Genomic DNA, 24195 nt, shown 5'->3' with positions numbered 1-24195 from the left:
GAGTCATGAGATTTGGGTTCTGCTCTTAATTCTCCCACAGGTATTCTGTTTGATTATGGCTAAACAAATGAATCTGGTTTAGTATTTTAAAAATACGTTCAAGTAAGTAAGTACTATTAACTTGTAATTCTTCAGTCACACTGCAGAAGTACTTCGGGATTTCTGCAACTTTTTTGCAAGGGCATGTAGTGATAGGACACAGGGTAATGGCTTCAAAGTAAAAGAGAGTAGGTTTAGATTAGATATTAGGTAGAAGTTCCTCACTGTGATGGTGGTAAAACACTGAAACAGGTTGCCCAGAGAAGTTGTGGATGCCCCATCTGTGGAATTGTTTAAGGCCAGGCTGGATGGGGGTCTGAGCAACCTGGTCTGGTGGAAGGTGCCCCTGTCCATGGCAGGGGAGTTGGAACTAGATGATCTTCAAGGTCCCTTCCAACCCAAACCACTCTATGATCCTGTGATGTTACACCATATATGCCTATACTTGTGTCTTTTATACTGAATTATTTTCCTACAGTAAATTAAAGATATATTATAAAGATACATTATTTGTTGTTTGGGCTTTTTTTTTCCTTCTGATGACAGAGCAGCGCAAGAAAATCATATTTCTGGCTTTAGAACTTAAAAAAACCCCATCAGATTCATTTTTTAAGTAAAACTTTAAGCTAGCAGTACCTTGGTTCCTGAAAAACACAGTACCTGTCCTGGTAAGAATCCTTTTTCCCTTCAGATAGTGTTTAAGGTTTCTTGGGGTATTACTAACCTCCCAAATACCTAGCTGTGTTTTAGAGTTAATATTGCTATGTACTGTCTGGCAATGATTCTTAGCTAGTTGTTCTCACAGGACTTAGGAAATTATGATTTATGGATTTAGGTAAAATATATCCATGAGGAAAAATAGTTAGTATAAAACCTACATGAAATTTAAATGCTAAATAAACTGTCTTTTCGCTATCATACGTTATCATTCACATTAGCAGTCATTATGCTGTGTATAAGGATAATGTGCTTGTAGATTAGCATCTCTTTCAAAAATTCTGAATAGATGAGTGTACATTGTGTAGTTCTATTGATTAATCCAAGATTTCACAAATATTCATTAAAGTGAAAGAAAACAAGTACAATATGCAAACAAATCTGGATTCATAATGATCTAACAGACCAGCAAAATCTGTTGCCACAGAGAAATTGCTTCTTACAAAAATAGAAATATTTTGTGGGGGAAATGTTGGCTACTTTTGTGGTTGGTTACTTTGGGATGCCAACTGGAAGTGGCTGTTAGTGAATAGGATTGTATTAGGTGTGCTTTACTTGTACTTTCTGTTATTATTATCCTACTTTTGCATTGCCATATGGAAGAAATGCATCCTTAGTAATGGGGATTTGAAGGAGTCATGGAAATAAGGAAATTCCAAAATTTTAGCAGCAGTTTTTGTTGAAATTAAATGTAGGTATATGTATATAGTGAGGTAATTAAAAAAATCTGTTCAAATGTGTGATGTGTCAGGATTGCACTGTTCATCAGCTTTTTTTTTTGTTTGATTTTTTCCACTTAAATGGAAAAATTGGGTTTGCCTTTGGCTTTAGTTCAGTCTTTTCACAGAAAGGTTCACTTGCATGTTATGTTACTCCATTAAAAGTATTTCACAGATAGTGCCAGCCAGAATTAATAACAGCTAAGTCTAGCATTTTCAAAGGGAAAAAAAAGGAAAATAACTCTTTTCTCATGCATCAGCATTTTCTATTAACAAAGAAGTAATTGGGGCAATTGTATATGTAGTGTCAAAATTGTTATTGGCTGGGTAACTTTTCCAAATGTTTTTGGCCCTCATAATGCTACTGTAGCAGTTCATTCTAGTTCACCTGGATTTATATATTTATTTGCTTTTGAAAAATGATCCTGTCTATAGTGAAATGTGTTTTCCCTTCAAATCTGTTATCTGATGAAATTGAAATGAAAGCTTTTTAAGAAGTCCATAATAATATCTCAGAAAGACTTAAGATGCAAACTGAAATCTGTCCTCTGCAGGCAAGCAGATTAGCAAGACTGATGGTGAGTGGATAGGTGTACTACCTGTTTTGTGCCAAACCCCTGCTGCTTGTGTTCTTCCCCTCCATATGTTGCCCTGTTTTTATAAGCACTTTAGTGGGGTTTGAGGCTTCAGCTGACTGCAGGCTGTCATTGTCAGGAGCGTTAGACATGTACTGAGCAGCAGTCTTGCTCCTGACAGGAGGCAAGGGGAACGAAAATAGTAAAAAAATTGTGTTGTCCCCACCTTACAGAGGGGAATTTATCCCTCACACAGTATCTCTTGCAGTCATGAGGTCTGAGGACACCCAACCAACCACCAGAGCGAAGCTGCCCATGGTCTGTGTGGTACTGCAGTCAGAAGGCCACATCTTGCAACATGTAGTGAACCAAGCTCTACCTTAATTTTTTAATTGAAGCTTTCCAAATGTTTTGTCTTTTTGTGAAGGCTGCAGGTTCTTGCAATAGGAATGTTGTCGTGGTGGCTCTAGGGATGGTTTTATTTGACCTGTAGCCAGATTCTCAAAAAGAGCTCTGATTTTTTTTGGTGTCCAGTTGTACATTTTAAGGCCAGTGACCAACAGGGCACTAAACCCATCAAAATGCTTGTATCTAAACAGCATGAAAATAATAGTTATTGATGACAATCAATTTGAAAATTTCCAGAAGTGTTTCTGTTAAAAATGTATCAATAATTTCTTCAGTAGCAAGGCAAACAGTGTTGGTTATTTTTATTTTATTTTATTTTATTTAAATTTTAATTTGTTACATCCTCGCTGTAGAAATCATGGGTATGTGGATTCAACTTTTAATGTTTTAATTTGCCTCTTGAATGAACATAGGCATAGTCATCAATTCTAATTAATTTTTTCTCTCTGTAAACAAATGAGCTAAAGAATCCATTTTTGCTGATACAAAGCTAAATATTCAGGGCTAATGAGAGTATCCTAATTAAAAAAATTGAAAAACACAGTTGCCCTGTCAGCTGATGTAGGATCTTTAGCTATACAACCTGCTTACAAATTCAGTTCCTAATGGTTTGCATAGCTAAAGATCTTTAGGGGTGGAAGACAATTTATGGTTGGAGGTAAAGTGAGAGGCACAGGTAACTCACAGTGCTTAAGTTAAGCTGAACTCCCTTTATTGCTCTCTGAAGACCTCTCTGTGTATGTACACGTGTGCAGGTGTGCTCCAAGGTTAAAGCAGATGTTTACTTTCATATCTGTAACAGTTACAGTAGAATGACTTTACCTTCTAGTATTTCAATAAATGAGAGTAATAGGTAATGCATCTTAAATTTTCCTTTCATTGAAGGAATTTGGATAGAAGTTGTATTTCAAATGTATGTTCACTTTGTGCCAAAAGCACATGTCTGGGTGGTACTTCTCAGCTGGCTTGCAAAGAAACTTTTGCATTATTCTAATCTTCTAAGTTCATTTTTAAATGGACCTTAAGCTCCTAGTTTATTTAAATGTTATATCAGTTATTTTGCCCCATCTCCTTTTAATCAAATCAGAGTTTAAAAATATTGGAAGTGTTAGTAATAAAATGAAGTTTGGGGGTTTTTTTTCCTAAGGAAAGAGCAGTAGTAAGTTTGGATACCTTTTTTGCATCAATCTGACTTCTGTGTCTATAATGTGTTTGCTTTATTTGGCATGAGCATCCTCATATAATCATTTGTATTTCATGCAGCTAAGAAACAATTTTCCACTGAGTACTAATGGATTAACTATATCCCATAACTGATGCAACAACCAAATCCATTTCTCTTTGTTTCAGGTGATCAGACTTTAAGAGTTTGGGATGTGAAAGCCCCAGGAGTCAAATTTGTGATACCAGCCCACCAGGCTGAGATCTTGAGCTGTGACTGGTGCAAATATGATGAGGTATAAAACCACTCAACTGACTGTTTTCCTAATTGAACCACTCTCATTAAATAGCAGGAGGTTTTTACTGCAACATTATTGCATCTTTATAAAAATCTGTCTAGTTGCTTTTTTGCTCTCATTCACTATTACATTTCCAGAAGAGCATTGTTCCAACAGACAGACAACCCAAGTGGATCGGAGATTTTGCTTTTTCTTTCCTATAGTGGACAGAATAGTCCACAGTGGAGAAACAGTTTGTATTTCTCTGTGCTCTTTAATTTACACACTGGCGACCTGACCTCCTTTATTATTAATTCGTCTGTTTGTTTGATTGTTTGTTTTCACTAACTTTTGTAGCCAACATGTGCATTGTTGTGATTTAGTAATTAAATTGTCCTGAGATATTTGTGTTTCATCAAACCATCAGAACTTGCTGGTAACTGGTGCAGTTGACTGTAGCTTGAAAGGCTGGGATTTACGGAACATCCGGCAACCAGTGTTCGTCTTGCTTGGTCATACCTATGCTATCAGAAGAGTAAAAGTAAGTTATATTTTATTTTCCACAAATCTATCTGGAAAGCAGTATTATTTTATATTATCTAACAACTAGGAAAAGAACAAGAAGTGTTGAAGATATCAGATGCCACTGTGACTGTGCTTGAAAGCATCCAGTTGAGCTCGGTAAAACATTGATGTGTAGTAGATTGCTGGGATTTCAAAGTAAATGACATCTTCAAAGTCAATGCATTTCCACGAGAAGTGTTAGAGAGCCTGTGGGAGGTTTACTTCAGTGAAGTTATATGTGAAATTTGAGACAGAGAAAGTACTTTCACTTTTTGATTTTTATATGATTCTGTGGCTTTGTTTTTCCACACAAAGGGTCAATATTCATAAAAACCCAAGGTATAGAACTGGTTGCGGATAAGTATTTTCCTGTCTACAAAGAAAGTATTAATATGTTGAAAGAGATTTTGAAACTTTATGCATGAAAGGCTACTGATGGCTATACTGAGTCTGTCTACTGCTAGATCACCCACCAACACGAATTTGTTTTAGAGTCAAATGCACCAATATTACAATTGGGCATAGTTTCTAATTTGTCAGAAAAGGGTGTGACTCAGTCATTCCATATCACAAATCCTGTTTGTGGCCAGACAGCCTGAGAAGCTTCTGCTCCTCATTATCCCAGCCATCCTTGCCTGCTGTCTCCACTGGTGGTGGATGTCCAGTCTTTTTTTCTAGTTTAATGCCTGCATGACCACGCTTTAATCTGGCTCTGAGAAATTGTGGTAGTGGAACATTTAGCAGTGCTGTTGGAATTTGTTTGGTTTTTCTTGTTTTTTAAACAAGATCATTTTTCAATTCCAGTTAAGACAGATGAATCAATACAGACTCTCATATTCTCACTCTGTGACAGTTAGAGATCTTTTAAAAACAACTCTGCAAGTTGCCTTCATAATAAAATGGAGAAAGCTAATGCAGAATTGTTATTCACTGTAACCCACGATAATAGAACTAAAGGGCACTTGATGAAATTAGTAGAAGATGTGTTTACAAACAGATGGAAGTACTTCTTTTGCACATCAAACAGTGGACTTCTTGATTTAGCTCTCTGCACAAGAGCTTGCATAGACAGGCAGTGTCATCAGGTCAAATGCTGATAGGATAGCAGCTGGATGATAAATAGATAGTAGAAGAGCTAGACAGGGATAGGATCTCTAATTTCCCTACTATCATCCTGGGCTATTTCCCTGCTACTCACCACACCAGTGAGACCACATTTGGGTTGCTGGGTTCAGTTTTGGGCTTCCCAGTACAACAGGGAGAGACATGGACATGCTGGAATAAATTCAGCAAAGGGCCATAAAGAAGATTAAGAGACTGGAACCTCTGTTTTACCAGGAGAAGCTGCGAGCTGAGATTTGTTAGCGTGGAGAAGGCAAGGTTTAGGGAGGATCTTACCACTGCATATGAATGTTTGAGGGGAATGGAGAGGACAAAGCCTGTCACTTCTTAGTGGTATCTAGTGAAAAGACCAGAGGTCATTGGTACAAACTAAAATACCAAAAATGCTATGTAAGCATAGATCACTGAGCTCAAAGATTGTCAGCCTGACCAGGTAGAGGATCTTTTATATTTTTATACCATCCCATTGCATTTTATGGCCCATCATACTCCTTGTTTTCTTAAAATGCCTTGAAATGATTACTAAGAGTTGGCCAGCAGTAGAACTTTCTTTGCACCAGTCTATGAGATCTAAGCCACTAAGTGGCTTTAAGGAGATGTTGAGGAGCCTGTATATACATCCCTGTGCAAAGCAGAGGTATGTGAGAGTATGTGACTTCTGTCTTAGAGTCTTTCATTGCTTCCATTTCAAGATAGACATGGTCCCTGTGGACATAAGATATGGGAATGTGAGCCAGCACTTAGAGGTGCTGCAGCATATCTGCATTTGTGTGGTGTAACTCACCAGTCACACTAAATGGAGAGGGAGAGACCTGGGTGCTGCCTAAATAGAGGCAGCTGTCCCTACAGATACCCCTTCCCCTACATTGTGCTGACACTAGCAGTTAGAAAGCTGTGTAGCAAGTTGGCTCAGCTGATGGCTCTGACTGAAAATCGTGCCCTTAAAAGTGACTAGTTTCTGTCTGGATCACTAAGCTGTCTCAATTTGTTCTCAACCACACAATTGCAAGCCTTGACACAAAGGACGGGGGCAGGAGAACACAGCCTGAAGTCCAAAGGGGAAGCCATGAGTCTTGGCAGCAGTGTTCTCTTAAATTAGCTTAAACCAACCATGAAATCACACTCTTCAGTCGTCTGTCTCTTGTATTCTGTTCCCTTGTTCAGGGTTATGTTGACTCTCAGATCTCAGGCTGGCAAGGAATTCTACCCAACACCATACTGTCAGAATTCATGCAGATTTCCTGTGGTCTTTCATCACAGTACAGGGCTTTATCAGCACACTGAGGTCATTTGGAGTCCTTTCCAGGAGTTTTTTGTGTTGGTGCATTTGACTCTCACATTCTTAACTGGCTTCAGTATCTTATCCTGAAGCATAGTTACAGTTTTTGACTTTACCTAAAAAGATGTTTGGATGAATGATCTGTTGAAGGTCAGGATGGATGATCTATTGGTCTGTTCTGTCTATGCAACTGTTCAGATGATAAACTGTAATATCTTACAGTTAAATGGAACAGAATTTTAAAATACTGTCTTCTCTTGGAGCAGAAAGACATTATGCAAATTCTTCCGACTTACATGTGTAGTGCTCTGCTAAGTATTTTAATAGAGTTTGCTTAGGTAGGTTTCTAGGGTACTTAAGGTTAATGACAAGGTGTTTTTGACAAGATGTTTTTGCTTCATCTGAAACTATGTGGACAGGGACGTAAAGGGGCTTTATGGAAAGTATACCATTGTTTTTTGTTGCCCATCAGACTTCTTTATTATTCATTTTCTTGGGGTGCAGAAGAAAAAGATGTTTTGTTGTGATTCTTTTTTTCCTCTCCAGAAAAGTTATAGGAAATCCATGGTGGTTAAAATTCAAGCATCCACATCCCTCGATCCTGCTGTAGTAAAGAGAACTCTGTCAGTGGAATTCAGCAGTTATCAACTTAGACTGCTTGCTTGGCAACTCGGGCAGTTGTGGCAATGGCCCAGACTTAACTTTTGACTTTGTAGTTGCTGTGAATAATATTGGAAGTCTTGCAGGAAGACTCTAACCTATGAACCATGATGTGGGAGACCTGCATTTCACAGTCCAGTTATGTCAACAACTTGTGTATTTCCTGTTGAGAAATACAGGCCTTAAAATAGTTGGAAACTGAGGGTTGCTAGAAAGCTGGAGCTGAGGTGAATAATTTTTGCATAACTGCATCCTTATTGCTGCAGTTCTTAGACCAGTCTCTAGAAGAGTGTGTCCCATAAAATGCTCTGTAGGAGAGGGGGAAATAATGAAGTGATGTTATACTGCCTTCAGTTCTTCCACTCATCTCCAATTTTCCCATTTCTAGAAAAAATTTCAAAATATTAGGACATGGAATTGATGAGAGTAATATATTGTATGCTCTCTGCAGTATGGCACAGATTTTGTCTCTCTGAAAGTAATTAACTGGTCACATAGCTGTTTTGAAACTTGCTTTATATAATGAGATGACACTCAGCTTGTCAGCCAAAAGCAAAATTTAATGTCTGTTTATATGACTGTTCTAGAACTTAACTTTACAGCAGGGTTATTTGGCACTGCTGTAATGAAATCAAAACAAAGCAGGATCCCATAGATCATTCCTTATAATTATTAATTCTATGATTCTATGATTCCTTGTAATTAGAAGTATATTGGAGAAATTTGTTGATGTAGACTGTTTTGTTGCAGCGTGATGTGGTACCTACCAAGACTGCTTAAATAGTTAAACTTGGATAGCTTTCTGCTTATAGTAAGTCTGTGTATGTTCACAATGTTTTTACTTTAAAAGTTGTTTTGTTTTCTTGCAGTTTTCACCATTCCATGCAACCTTATTGGCCTCCTGCTCCTATGATTTTACTGTGAGGTACAGTTTGGGTTTTTTAAAATTGGATAAAAATGAAAAGTTAATCTGTTGTAATGTGACTTGCGGTAGATAACAGTTCTAGAGTAGACATACCAGAATGCAGTTAATGTTGCCATCAGATGTTTCATAAGCCATGTTCAAAATGCATAGGTTCTTCACTTACAGGCTAGCTCAGCCACTCTTCTGAGTGGTATCTGCTCTGGCAGATGCTTTCTGTGATCCTTTTCACACCACTCTGCTGAACATAGTTGCATCCAGCTGTGATAATGTCTGATGAAAAGGTAATAACCTCTTAAATTCATATCATTAGGTGACATTTTTATTTAAGCGTTTTATGAACAAAGTTTTTGTCTTGCCAGTATCTGAGGAAGCTTTAGTATTGTTCCACAGTGTGGAATCACATTCTTTGATCTATATTTTAATTTTCCTACCTGAACTAAAAATAGTAGGCAGTACATTTAGAAATGGGAAAAGTCCTCTTTTCTCCACAAATGACTGCAAAGTTATCCCACTTGTCCAAATGATCCCAATTAATGTCACTTCTGGTTGTGTCCTAGATGGTCTGACACCAGATATAGAAAGGTTCTGTTTCCAAAGGAAAATCTTGCTAATTCTCAGTGCCTGTGCATGTTTCTAAATCATAAATCTGTACAGTCTTTAGCCATAACATCATAGACAGTTGCATCAATAACAGCCTCTTATGCATTGTAGGAGTTCTGTATATTTTCAAAACTCTTCCTAGGAGAGTAATATAACTGAATACTCTGTGTTCATTCAAGCTCTGGGTCACAGCTCCCAGAATGCAGCTAACAGAAGCATGCAGGTGTGTAAAGGGGCACCCTAAGCATTTCTCTTATCTAAAATGCTTAATTTTGTTTCTGTTTCAAATGCACTTCTCATATAATACTGCACAGTGGTCTGTAGAAGGTTATTTATGGGATCTTACTTAGCATCCTTTACTGATGCGGTGCCAGCTGGTTTGCAGTATATTGTTTCTCAAAAGACTTCTAGGACTAAGATGAAAAGTGGTAATTGGTTTCTTCTAGTGGCCTTGTCTGAGCAATAAGACTAATAATCAGCCTGCTGATGCATTGAAGTGACTTGATTGTGTTGTCATTCTCTCCCCATTTTTGGCACCAACTGCATATTCTTCAGGTTTGGCACTAACGTGCTTCATGCAGTACTGAAATCTGGTGCAGTTTCAGCTCCGACATTTTCCTATGTGGAAACTGTCAGTAAAGATGAGAAAGCTCCTAGCTCACCTAGCAGTGTGTCTGTAAATGCAGAGCTTCACAAAATTCATTCTAGGCATTCTTTTTCTGTCTGAATAATTACTTGTTGTGCCTAGGGACAGAGGGCATGGCTGAAGAGATGAAATAAAGATTTTTAACAGTTTTCTAAACTATTAGTTGTTGGGTTTGGTATGAGTGGACAAACAACAGAGAAGACCCAGGGAAAGTCTTTGGAAAAGGTGTTACAAGCAAAATATTCTGTATAATGGAGGAAATTTGTTACCGTAAACCTTTGGGAATGTCTCTTTTGATGACTATGTTGTGTCTCTACCACATACCTTCTAGTGTCATTTACAGAAAGGAATGTAGCTCACAGGAAGAAGTAGAGTTCACTTAGAAATGCTCAGGGTTTGCCTGGATGCACCACACACTCCACAAGCATATCCATGCACGCATCCTGTCACATATGCATGTGTGGATATATGGGCATGAGTATATGCACACATAAAATACATTTCAATTTAAGAATAAAAATACTTGGTAAATATATAAAAGATGTGTCCTGGTTCCAGCCAGGACAGGGTTAACTGGGAGCTAAGAAAAAGAGAGTGTTGATTTGAACTTGAGTTTTTACATACTTGGGTATAATGATTTGGATTTAACCCCTGTCTAGTAAATGCTTCATTGAGATAAAATTTTTCTATACCATTTCCAGATGTAGATTTGACAATTTGTAATCTAAATTTTCTAAGCTTTTACAAATTTAATGAGAGATCATGAGCATGCAAGAGAGGGAAATTCAAAGTATGGAGTTAATATGCAGTACTCTTAAAACTATATACTGCTACTGACTTCTTGCAAACATGACTTTGTACATCAAACGCCAAGTTGTCCTACTATTTTAAAAATTGAGCAGGAAGTCTTTGAAGTTTTTATTCCTGTGGATCTGAAGTTATCTCCTTTAATCACAGTTTTCAGTTATGAGCATCTGTCTTTCAAGAGTTAGTAGAGGGCTGATGTGGTGAGAAAGGCTATCACTATTACTTATAAACAACAAGATTTGTTTCCTTCCCTTCTTGTGAACAAATGAAAAATGCTGAGCTGGTCTTTTGCTCCACTCTCCTGCAAAATAAGTTGTTTATCTTAGATCTCGGGTACTAGGAAAAAGTTAAGAGGGTTGTTGCTATGGTGTAGCCATTGTGCTGATATCACTCTGCTCATTTATGAAGGAAATAACATCTACATATTAAACAAACTGGCCCTGCTGTCTCCAGTGTTTGCTATTTTACCTGAATTGGTTTGAACTTACAGTGCTTTCAGTGTAGCTGGTCTGATAATGAGCTGTTCTTGTTAAGCATTGTCACTGTCCCCAGTAGGAGTAAGCACAGAGCTCTGTGGTTGTTACAAGAAGTAGTAGAGCATATAATTGACCACTGTGGGAAAACCTGACCTGTAGACCATTTGATTACAGCTGCCAGCCCACAAAATGTGCTGTGCAGCCTATAGACTCTTTTAAGCAGTATATACAGCGCAAGAAAGATGAACAGATCTTTGTTTTGTGCCATCATATGGTGTCTTGTCACTGTGTTGTTACCTGAACATTATATTTCTGAATCCTTTTCTCATGACTGAGGTTTCTTTTATCTATGCTTTCATCCCATCCTCCTTACACCTCTCTTATGCTTGCTATAACAGCTGCATTGATGGACATTGCATTTAATGGGGCAGTTGGTGGGAGAAGTAGAGCACTGAAGAAGTCTATTATCTAAGCATTTATGTCAACCAAGGCTCAAAAGAGAAATTGCTTTTTGACATACGAGTTAGTGGAATTATCTGTGTAATGCAGCTGATCCTTGTAGTGCAAATTTGTTATTAAATTATGATATGAAATTCTGTTTTATGGGAACAGAGTCTTAAATTTGAGACTGTGAATGACCAATATTCAGTTCAATAAAGAACCCATAGTTTACAATATCAAAAACTGAAAAAAATCATAAATTGTGCTAATGTCTTTCATTAAATAGCAGGATTTAATGGGATAAAATTCCCCAGCCATCAAGAAATATAACAAGAGTATGCTAGCCTACTTTTTTTTTCTGTTTTAATAATATCCCAATGGCTGCTCTTTGGTGCCAACTTTGATCTCAGTTTCTGCAACAGGAGACAAAGATGGCTTTGCCCAGTGGGATTTAATTTATGCAAATCAGCAGATGGCTTTGCAGGAGTATGATTTGTTATGTTTCCTAAGTGGATGAGTTTGCTTTTTTAAATACCCTGGCAGCAAGAGATTTGTCAATATCTTGCATTATATTTTCCAAATGGCCTTTCAATTACTTTAATTGTGGTTTGTTTGATTTATTTTTTTTACTCTCTTTCTCTGTTTCTCCTTTCTTCTCTCTATAGATTTTGGGACTTTTCCAGGCCTAATCCTTTGCTGGAAACAGTTGAGCATCATACTGAATTTACATGTGGACTGGATTTAAGTCTTCACAACCATGGTCAGGTAAGAGCTGGGATGCATTTACTTCTCACTTGCCTGTTCCAGCCACTGTGCTACTGAGATCCTGAATAAGGGTCACCAGATTGCAGAAAGCTTCTGGAAGTGACTCTGGCTGAATGGTTATTAAATAAATGCCATTTCTGTTCCATTTTTATTTATAAAGCAGTTGCTTGCACTGGGTAGAAGAGGAGGACAGGATGGGCAGAATTGCAAAATTAGATAACTGAAAGCCACGGTGAGCTGAGGGAAAATGAAGTAGTTTTGTTTCATAAGGAAGGGTAATGGAGAAGGGCCTAGAATGCTAAGCTGAGATACAGAGCTTTCTTCCATCTACTTAGATTGTCAAATTAAACATTGGTAGTGTCACACATGATTGCTTGACCTGGTTTGTCATACTGTATGGAGTGCTAGAAGGGTCTTAATATTCTAAACCCCTCAGCTGTTAATGTGAATGAGTGGAACTCATTTTATCAGTGACATTTATGTACTGGTCCTTGTAGGATTCTTCTCTCCTCTTGCTACAGTTGTTTCTATTTTGTCAACAGGGGATTGATTGTGTTTGTAGTGTGAACTGTTTTTTTCAGACAAAGAACTCGGAAAACTGAAGTTAATTATTTGATTTAAAATGAGAAAGCCTTTAGTTTTCACACAAAAATTACTGTAACTGAGTTAACTGTAACTAATGCACTATTTAATGTGCCACAGTTACCATTTACATCTAGATTCCTCTCAAATTCGGAGTGAAATTAATTTTTTATCCCAGATAAAAATGACTTGTAACATCTGCATTCAAATTCTGTTTGGGCAAAGCAAGTAACACTATTGTAATTTCTACTACTGATAAAAGGACACAGGAGGAAGGTGTAAGTTTGGCAAAATACTTAATGCATGTGGAACCATTCTAGCCAAATGCTAGCTTGAGGAGTTTTCTGCCTGGTTGGTTGTTCCTTTAATTCTGTTGCTTCAGCAGTGCTGCAGTAAGTGTTCACGAGGTCATGCTGTGAACCACATAGGGGAAGTTGTAAGGCTGAAAAAAAACACCTCAGGGTTCAGATTATTTTTCACCAGTGCAGAGCAAGAATACTTAAAGGCCAGTTGCTGTGAACTAAAACTTCATCCCAAGTGCATGGGTGTGGTTCTGTCTGAATTGGGTCCGTAGAGAGCAACAAGCATAGCATAGTACATTTAGGGCCTCACAGTGCTACAGCAGGGCACGTTCTGAGCCCACCTGAGTTTTACATGAAGATGGTCTGGGTTTTGTACTTGATCTGAAGGAGGCAAGAAGATTTTTTTCTCATTTTGTATTGAGGATGTGATTACGTCTTGACTATAAGCCCATTGCTTGAGGGTAGATAATGAATTGAAAGAAATCCACTGCACGTGCACTTGTATGTTGGGAAAAGGAGAATGATGGTGTGCATAGCCATCAACATTAGGTCATTTGTGTATTCAGGTGTCTTTTGTTCCACACAGAGATTCTACAAGTCTGGGACTTAATGCACAAAATCTGGGGCACAGATCCATATTCACTGTATGCCAATGTGCCTTCCGTCTGGAAGTTTGGCATTTGCAACAGCTTTAATATTCCTCTGGTTTTTTCCCACTGAGTTGATTTTAGTTATTGTGAGGGTTGGATATCACAGCAATGCAAAATGTAAACATTTTAGTTTTTTTAAGAAGCTTAAAAACTTGCAATAGAATTAAACTCTCACTGAGTTAAAGAGTGAATGCAAAGGAAACGTAACCCCTATTTTTCAAGGAAGAGCCACGAGACACTACCTTGTGTACTGTGTTCAGCTCTGGGACTCTCAAAGAAAGGAGGGCATAGACCTGTTGGAATGAGTCTAGAGGAAGACCGTGAACGTGATCAGAGGACTGCAATGCTTCTCTTATGAAGACAGACTGAGAGAGTTGGGGTTATTCAGCCTGGAGGAGAAAGAGAAGGTTCTGGAGAGTTCTCATAGCAGCATTCCAGTACCTAAAGGGGACCTCCAGGGGAGCTGGAAAGGGACATTTTACAAGACCATGTAGTGACAGGACAAAGGGCAGTGGCTTCAAACTGAAAGAGAGTAGGTTTAGATTAGGTATAAGGAAGAAATTAAAGAATTTCTGTGAGGGTAATGAGGCACTGGAACAGGTTACTCAGATAAGTTGTGGATGCTCCATGTGTTCAAGGCCAGGCTGGATGGGACTTTGAGCAACCTGGTCTAGTGGAAGGTGTCCCTGCCAATGTCAGGGGGGTTGAAACTAGTTGATCTTTAAGCTCCCTTCCAACCCAAACCACTCTATGATTCTAGGAACACTTACTGAATAGTTGCTTCCAATATGAGCACTTGCAACCTTTCCCTGGCTTGGGCATCAATTTGTCAAAGATTATTTGCTTAAATTTTATGCTGCTGTTCCAAATGTGTAGGTTGCCTTCATGTCTGCTCTTTATCAATCTGATCATGAGCCCCACTGATTGTTGTTCTTCATGTATTTGCATGATTTGTGATTTCTCTCTGCTTTATAAGGAGTTATGACTTGAGATTTGAACTGCTTCTCTCCTCCCTGCATGCAGGGTATTTTATTCATAAGCGACAAGCTATTAATTTGTACTCAAATTATGTACCATTCTGGTCATTGACCTTTGCTTTCATTTAAATGATATTTTTGTTGTCTAGACAGATTGTATTTTCTTTGGCTTTGCCCAATGAACTTGAGCATTTTTGAAGTATCTTTTACATGTCAAGGAAAAAAAGGTCTGTGCTATTGAAAAAGTGTTCAAAATAGATATTGTGATTAAGTAGCTGATCTAGGAATTACAAGACATTCCTGTGGAACTGATTATTGTACAGTATCCTGGTAAGGGGAAGCAACATGTAGGAGAGAGATCTGGTCATATGGAGTGGATCCTACGTTGTGAAGAGACCCACTAATATTAGCTAGATGAAACAGAAAACTTCTTTGTCCTAATTAAAGATTCTAGTATCTGTTTTGGAGTATCTGCCTCTATGTAAAGTAAGTATTTTTTGAAAGCTTTGTATTTTTAAAATCAGCTGTTGTTTGGTTTGTTTGGGGTTTTTTTTCCCCACCATAATGTTAGTGTCAGTTTCATAGCAATTTAAGACAACAAACTTTCAGGTGCATATAAAAATTTGGGTGTTTCACAGTGCAAAGCATTAACAGAACTGATCCTCATGATTTTCAGGCTATCTCTCTGTTCAGCTGCAAGTGCTGATGTGAGAGCTTGCCAGGCAGGTAGTCTAGGAGAAAGTATTCCCAACTCCAGTTTTCAGCCAAAGTAGTTTTGGCACACAAAAGAACATTGACAAGACCCTAAGTACCAAAAATGGTTTAAATTTGTAATGGTGTGTAGTATTAAGAACTGAACAAATCTGTTCTCCTTGTCAGCAGCATTAAAAGTATGCAGGTTTTTAAACTGGATAGGATAGTTGTTTCCAAAGTTTTGGAATAAGAAAAACAATTAAAGTTTGCTTCTTTTTAGACACACTAGATAGGCATAGGATGTATGTAGGGAACATAAAAGTGGTAATCAGCTATATACTATTCCTTGCTTGGGGCTGTTAATGCTAGACCATATAGTGGAGTTGCACTCTGTAGCTCATTGGATTTCTTGTTTCTCTCCTGATACTTTCCCTGTATGTCACCTATAAATGTTCTGATGAATTAATATATAATATTCATTTAAGCCTAACTCACTGGGATTTGGCTGTGCTTACATGCTGTAGGTAACTTCTTTCGGTAGAATTTGTGCAGCTTTGTTTAAAAGCAGCCTTTTTATTCTGTTGTAGGTTGAATGTGATACGGCAGTCATGATTTAATTTTAAATGACTTTAGGCAGTCCATTAATAACACAGATAAAAAGTACAGATCCTGTTAATGTTCACTTCTTCTTGTCTTGATTCTAAAATTACTTCAGTAAGTATGTAAAGAACAGAAAATACATATGTACTGTGACTTTAAGTCATAGACAAAAAAATACCCAACCATTTCTCTTGTAGATCTAAACTTGTATTTTGCTTAACACAAATGCAAGAAAAAACAGCTATGAATTTTGTCTGAAAATCTTTTTCAACTGTACTACACATCTCTTCTGAATTCTGTAATGGCCGGTGTAAACTATAAATTAATGCTTTCCATTGAGTCAGGCTCTCTGTCTTGCTGCTGAGAACAGGATTGAGTATCTAATGGGAACAGGAGAGGAATCTTTCTATTTCTCTGTACTTTTATGCTATGAACAATGACATTTCTAAATTGCAAGCATACATGATTTTCAGTGGACGTGATGGCAAGTGGGGTAGTGACTTAGAACACTTGATGCACAAGAAGCACATTAGACATCTGTGACACACCAAATCAGAACAGGACTTTGCTACATGCCATGCTGAGGTGCTCCCTTTGGAAATTAAAATGGTTCAGCACCAAATGAGGATAAACCAAATGTCAGTTCTCTAGTCCAAAATCATCTGTTATCTGAATGCATGTTAAAGTCTAGTGCTATGTACAACACAAATACTGGTCACTTAGGATTTTCTTTTACTGTGATTGTGTGTGTTTGGATCGTAATTACGCTACAAATGGGCAGTAATCTGTCCAAACAGCCATTTCTGTCAACATAGTTTGGGAGGGAACTTGTTTTCTCTAGCCTTCTGTCTGGCTGCACCTCCTTTTTTTTTTTTTTCAAATTCTCCTCCCCATCCCACCCTGGGGGGTGGAACTGAGTGAGTGGTGCGTGGTACTTAGTTCCCAGCTGGAGTTAAACCACGACACACACACACATGAAACCACATATTATGGAGACAATGATAGTACCAGTGCAGTACCCATGACTGCTATGCTCTGTGTTACACTGCTCTTGTGATTCAGCTTTTCTGAACCTCCACTTTCTTCTCCTTAAAGCTGCAGGGTATCACCAGCATGTTGTGCCAAACCACAGTTTGCTCCTTACTTGCACCTGGCCAGGGGTAGTTAGAACTGAGCAGAGGTGGCTGCTTTGTAGCATCAATCTGTTGATCCCATGGAATATTGCTGTACTGATGGTATCATGCATCACTAAAATTTTTAAAGCTGTAATTTCTTACTAGCTGGAGGGAGGTCGTAACCTAACTGCATCCACTTGAGCTACATGCCCTGAAGGTAACTGAAATCTGTTCTAAATTCTTCCAGCTTTGTGGAGAAATTTTTGATCATCTGTCAAGCTCGGGGTACAGGTTTGTTCTGCAACTTGTCTTTGTGCAGCTTGTGCACTGTGCTGCATTAGCTGTGCCAATACAGGAAGCAGGAGAACAGACAGGAAGGGCTGCTGAAGTTGACTTAACCAGTATAGCCAGATATGCAGATGATGTCTTTAGTGAGGCTCTTTGTCTATCTGTTTTGCTGTTCATTTAAATTAATTGTTGAGCCTCAACAGGCCCAGAAATGTTGATTGTTCCACATAAAAGTGGAGCTACATCTTGTGGAAATGTACAGAAAAACAGACTTTCTCGGCTTTTTTTCTTTTGATCTCTTGTTCTTATCTATTACACTTAATTACCAAGGAACTGATGACTTCCACCCAGCTGTTGTGGCTATCTCACTGCTGTAATTATCTCACTAGCTGTACTTCGTTTTGGTCTCTCCTTATGGTCCTTCTCCAGGGTGCTACTTAAGTTATGCAGGTAGTGATTCTTTGAGATAAAAAGAACCTACTTACTTAATTTCAGACTAGATTTTTTCATGAACAGATCAGATTTCACCAGCTGCAAATGTTAAACCAATTTGAACTTCTTTACAGAGTTGAAGGGGCTGAAAGAAGGTGACATTTCTTACTGCTCCTTATTGTATGTCTTTCCCAAACTGTTATATTTGAACTTTCACTGCGTAAGTCAGAGCTAGTCACTCATGAGTAATGGCCACTCTTTGCCATTATTAGAAGAAGCCTCATTCTAAGGTGTTGCTGTCAGGCGTCACAATTCTGTAAAAGCTGCAAGTGTATGGTGAGGAAAATGCACTTTAATTTTGGTATCTGAAGTACTGGGAAGAGGTGGGAGGCAGTAGTTTCTTACTCAATAAATGTATTGCTTGTGTGTTGTATTTGCTGTGCTGGCTTACAAACACTTACTACTTCTATGAACACCATCTTTTAGTCAGTGTAGTGGATTTTGTTTCTTTTCTGCATGATCAGTAAATCTGTTTGAGGAGTCCCAGTGAATTGCACTAGTGAAACTCGGTAGAAGACAACAGAATTTTGCAGCTGTTACCAAAAATATTGTTTGGCTTATGATTATTTGTGATTATACTCTAAGAGGAGAGAACTTAGTTTAACTCTGAGCTGAAGGATGAGTTTGAATATTGGATGGGGTCATTGGAAAACACAGTTTGACTGATGTAAATTGACTGCATTTGGAGTCACCAAGGTTCATATCAGCACAGAAATACATTTTGCAGTTCCAGTGTATCTTCTACAGAACTTAGACTTGACTTACTAATTAAAACCAGATCTTGGAAGACTGGGGTGATGTCTTACCCCTTACCTGTGGAGTACAGAGGAATTGCTACAAAATCTGTGAAGATTTCAGGGATTTCTCTCTAACCTTCAACTCTCATCTCAATTTCTGTTACAACGTACTGATGAAATGCATGCTCAGAAGACTTGCAATTAGGAATGTGTAGTATGACTACCAAGTCATCTTCCCATTGCCCATGTCAGAGCAACAAAACAAATGTTTCAAAAGTAAATGAAAAAACTATTGGTGTTACTGCACATTGAAAACAAAAAGTTTTAATTTGCAAACTCCCATCACTTTCACTCTTGTGTAAAGGTTATTGTCATGATGTTCTAGTACAAAATAGGTATTGAATTAATTTAAGCTCATGCATGATCCATTATTGCACTTGAACAATCAGTTTTGATGGTCACCTGTGAAAGTAATTTGATGAGTAGCAAAGCTAATAGCTTGTTTTATCTCCACTTAATCTCCATCCCATGTGCTTAGAGGACGCTCAGGACCCCTCAAAATATGTAATAATTATATAAATAGACCATTAAATTCTGTTTGAGAAGACACAGAAGATAAGAAACTAAAAAGAGGAAGGGAAACACCACATTAATGGAAGTCAAGAACTGAATACTTCTTCTGCTGTCTCTTCTACAGAAAAAAAAGACAGGTCTTAATAGTTTTATTTGAAAATGGGATGGGGAAAAACTGAGAAATGGATCACTCAGGCACATTTACGTATTATCTTATGATTTATTATGAGCAATCTGGAAGCTGAGTGGCACCAAGGTAGTTCTAAAAATATTAATCTAGAGAGGGCTGTACTTACTTCTGAGTAAACCTTTTCATAAAGAGGTAACTGAACTCTGTTCTTTTGTATCTATTCAATCTTGGTTAGGGCGTGGAGGTTTATTACACCTTCATATAATGAAAAAAAAAGTTAGTAGCCAACTTGGGAGTTTTGTCTTGTTCTTTCACTTCTTCTGAATAGTGAAGAGGCAGAATGTCAGGCAGGTGATTGCATTAGACTGAATGGATTGCCCTCAGGTGCTGGAAAAGGTCTAAGTCTATTGCAAGGCAAAGATGATTGTGATGAATAGGAACCAGAGGGCCTGTCAAGGGAGTGAATCAGTTAGTGAGTCAATGAAAATGGCTCTGATAAATGAATGGATGTCAGTATTAAATCAGTTGGTAGAAAACATTGTTAGGCCCTGGGACAAGGATAAACACTCCAGTAAAATACAGAGTAGCTGTTTTAGTTTAGTTAAATGATGATTTTTCTAGTCAAGCAATCAGCTTCCTGTGCTGACTGCAGTTTTTCGTTCACTTGCTTTGGCTTTACTTGAAGAGAAATACAGTGATCACCATTTTATGTGCTTCAAACAGACTTGTTTAAATCTCTACTGGCAGATAACTTGGCATGGTATTTATTCTGCAGTAATAGCAGTACAGTACCTTTAGTGTTTATGCTAGTACTATGACTTTATTACTGAAATAAAAGCATTAGAGATGAGTAATAAATGTCATTTTGTTAGACTGCCCTTGTCCCATGTAGCTTTAGTTACAATGAAAATTACCTGGTTTAGAATGCTTTTTCTCTTTGTGTTATTTCTTGATGTAATTTACCAGTCAGTATAACATAGAATATTCTTGTTTTACAATTAAGTTCTAGTTACTCTCATTTTCCCTGCAATTTCTGATAGTTAAAAGTTGCTATAGTAGAATCATATTCTATAGTTGCAAGAGCAATTCAGTATTCATAAATGATAATGAAAATTGCATGGCATCCAAAATATGCCATGCAAAATAGCCAGTAGTATAAAGATATGACAATTTATACAGTTCTTTGCAATTGAAATAAACTGTCCTCTACTCTGTTGGCATGTCAGGTTAAAAAAATTAATTCAGGCATCTTCCAAAAACTGAAATCAGTGAGATTTGTTTGAATCTCAGAGGAAAAATTGTCCCCAGGACAGCAGATATTTTTGCAGAAAGACAAACCTCCATGTCTTCATGTTCCTAATCGGGAGGACTTTTATCAGATATGCAAATAAAGTGAGTTTTCCTTTGTCCAGAAGGATTTTCTCCACCTGTTAGTAGCATCATCTCATTGATCAAAATATAAACTCTAGGAACTTGCAGTGTTTTGCATGTCATGTTTATTTACTATGGTGTGCTGGATCAATCCTCATTCCAATACACACCTATCCCTATTTTAATTCTTAAATTAAGTAGCATTTAGTTTATTTAAAATAAAATAATAAAAAGGCTAAAGGGCTTTAGAGCATGTATTAAAAATGTTCCTATGTCACATGAGAACTGGCATTTCTAAGTACTTCCAATGCACTTATACTCAGTATCCTGTGTTCCCCTCTTCTGGGGAAAGGCCCACAGCAGTTATAAGACCACTGTTTAAGACAAAAGGCAAAGTGAAAGGATAAGACGTTTTGTAAACTGATGCAGTAGTTGCATGAAGAGGTGCTTCTCTTTATCTCAGGCTTCATCGTAGTCATTTGTATTGGAGGCAGTGCTAATCTATGAGATACTGCAGAGGGGCATGTAGCACGTGCCCATCAGTGAATGCTGGCTGCTGCACTCTTGGCTCACAGTCGTACTCTTTATCTGACAATTCTGGCTGTATTTTGGAGAAACTATGGAGAAATGGAAATGCATTTTGTAATGCTGTTCCATGCTGTAGTGTCCCAGTTTCCCTTAGCTTCCTGTTTGGTGTTCTTTGCATGTGTATTTTCATCAAGGTTTCTGATATCAGTATTCCATTATAGACTTCCTGCTGCACAGGAGAACTTGCTTCAGAGTTATTTGCTGTAGCTTTTATTTTCCTTTTGTTGGCTGGCTATGTTTTATCCTTTCATGTGCTATCATTAAGTCAATGAGTTGGGCAACTTACCACAAGTGATCCTTTTCAAACTTGCTTTTAATATCCCCTGTTTATTTTTAGCATTGCGAGATTAAATGGTTCTGTAACTATATTTGTTCAGAGGCTACTTCATGCCAATTACATTGATAACAGGTGGGAATTCCCGTGGGACTTTTTCCAAATGTTATTCCTGTTTCTTTTTTCTTTATGAAAGTAGAAATTGTTGCCTATAGAAATACAGGCATTGATCTATAGCTGTGGAGAATAGTAAAAAAACCTGTGATTTCTGTGATTGCCAGTTTCTACACAGCTTTTAGTGGAGAACACAAATTTTTTTTTCTGGTATGATTTGGGAGACTGCAATGCAGCAGAACATTATGCTACAGAAAGCGCTATTATGTTGTATGAATAGACAGACACGTTGTCAAGAGTTTTTTTGACCCATTTAGATGTATATGGAAAGCACTTCAAATAACTGAGGAGAACCAGCTAAGGAAGCAATAAAAATGAATCATAGTGCAGTATAGTAAACACAAAATGGGCTAATTATAGTTTGAAATCAAATATTGTAGTTTGATTTCCAAATTTTTAGTGTGCAGCTGTTCATTCTGGCTCTAGAAGAGAACAGGAATTGCAGTCTACGGCAGAAGGAAACTTGTTTTGCAGAGGATCCAATACTGTATCTTTTGTGATCCCAATTGGAAAGGACATTGTAAAGATAATGCAAGATGGAGTCAGCCAGATTTACTGGCTTGTATTTGTGAAACTCATCAGTTTTCTCTCTTTAGTTCTCCTCTTTCTTCTTCACTTTGCCTTAGTTCTTGTTTCCCCTAATACTTTGTGAATATATATTATAGGTTATCTTCTTGAGTAATTCTCAGTGTGATTAACCCTTGCACTTTGTTATAGACTCTACAGTGCATTTTCAACTAATTTTCAAGCATGAAGCATTTACAGTTTTCTTCCACAGAATCTTGTTATTTATTGAAATCTTTTAACACTGTAGATTTAGGTTAACCTTCTGTTTTTCTGATTTAAGTTCAAGACTTCATATGGAATAGAGCTTGGGACTTGGAATTCAGAAAGTTGCAGTTATACTGGAATCAGTGGCTGTGTTTATAAGATGCCATTGCCACAAGTGGCATCACTTCTCATTAGGCTAGTGGGGTCCAGGTAGTGCTTCAAGCCCCCAAATCTCAGTGCTCAGCAAATAGGCATCTCTCTTTCCAACAAAAGACAAAAATGACAAAAGTCATCTCACAGCTTATCAAGTGTGAGACTGAAATTCTGGCTTAATTCTTCAGAAAACTTCCTTTATAACTTTGTTGAACTTTGGTTTTCCATTCCTCAGCACTCCATTAGGGAAACATCTATAACAAATTTCTGGATCTGCAAGTATAAGAAATTTGTTCAGATCTGATCATGAAGTGCTTAGATATCCCACTATACTCATGGGGAGTATGAAATTGTTTTGATTTTGTTTTTTTAATTTCCTGTTAATTTTCATGCATCTTAGTAAAGTTGTAAAAAACCAAAACCAAGCCAATTTCATTATTATATCATTTTGAAGCACTGTAAATAGGGGTACTGACTGATATTAACTTACAATATGCTTTAAGCACTTCCCTCTCTTTTTTGTAAAAATAACAGTTATGAAAGTTCTAAACAGATTTTGTTTTGTTTCATAGGTGGTGGACTGTGCTTGGGATGAACTAGTCAAGATCTATACTCCATCGTGTCTGGCAGTTCCTGCTTAGAGGAAAAGTGAAGATGATCTGACAGACCAGGAACCTTTCTCTCTTCCCCCACAACCAGACTTGTGCTAAAGTGTCAACTGTGTCACTAATCTTAGTGTCCGTTTTTAAGAAAAGCTGCTTGAATGAAGTGTCGTGAACTTAAACATGTGGAGATTTTAGGGTTTGGTTTACTGTACAGGTAGTACTTGAACTAGCAAAATGTTCAACAGCTACTGCGTGGCTGAAGAGTGGCCATAGCAGATACAAGTAGTGTCATCGAGTCCAGTCACCAACAGGATTTTGTGATCTGTCTGGCTAATGATGAGAGCAGAGGCCTGAATCTTGTTCCTTACAAAGAATAAAAGTAACTGGCAGGGTATTTGGAGATAATGTCACTGTAGAGAAGAGAAGAGCAATGCTTTTCACTGTAAAGAACTGTAGTGACAACTGAGGTTTGTATCACTCAAATGCATTTATATTTATATGTTTTGCCGTGACTCACGTTGCATTATTTTCTTGTGCAATATGACAGATACTCTTGATCGACAGTAAATGTCATAGTTTATAGCCAGCTAATTCATTTGACCTTTTTGATTGCTGGTTCACAAAGATGGTAAAGATTATTTTCATATATTTTTCCGTTAGATTTCCTTGAGTAAAACAGTTGATGAAGTTATGTGGAAAGATACTCTGATTAAATAGAGAAAATGCTTAGGAAAAAAATGAAATATATACAAAACTAATTGGATCACAATCCTCAAGATTTAGAGATATGGAAACCATCTCTTCTATTAGACTTGTCTTCTGTTTTCACTTAAAAAGTTTTTCCAAGAAATAGAAGAGCAATATGGCCATACATTCAGTGTTTCTGGACCTCTGACTGCCTGGCCAAAGTAAGAGCTAATGTCTGAACCATTTGAATC

General features: G+C 37.6%; 1 protein-coding gene across 1 annotated transcript in view; it reads left to right on the top strand.

Annotated features, from left to right (window-relative positions):
• Positions 1-23843, top strand: part of PEX7 (peroxisomal biogenesis factor 7) — a gene marked incomplete at its 5' end in the record, with an annotated part of 33693 nt that extends 9850 nt beyond the window's left edge. Inside the window, 5 exons of the mRNA XM_009069665.1 lie at positions 3809-3915; positions 4325-4438; positions 8392-8447; positions 12083-12182; positions 23225-23843. Of these exons, the coding sequence (XP_009067913.1) occupies positions 3809-3915; positions 4325-4438; positions 8392-8447; positions 12083-12182; positions 23225-23293 (446 nt within the window). The remainder of the gene's footprint in view (positions 1-3808; positions 3916-4324; positions 4439-8391; positions 8448-12082; positions 12183-23224) is intronic.
• Between the last annotated feature and the right edge of the window lie 352 nt (positions 23844-24195).

This window comes from Acanthisitta chloris, unplaced genomic scaffold, assembly GCF_000695815.1.
Source record: "Acanthisitta chloris isolate BGI_N310 unplaced genomic scaffold, ASM69581v1 scaffold16532, whole genome shotgun sequence".
Taxonomy (NCBI): Eukaryota; Metazoa; Chordata; class Aves; order Passeriformes; family Acanthisittidae; genus Acanthisitta; species Acanthisitta chloris.
The sequence above is the reverse complement of the archived record's forward strand: the minus strand, read 5'-3'. Positions and strand labels throughout refer to the sequence as shown.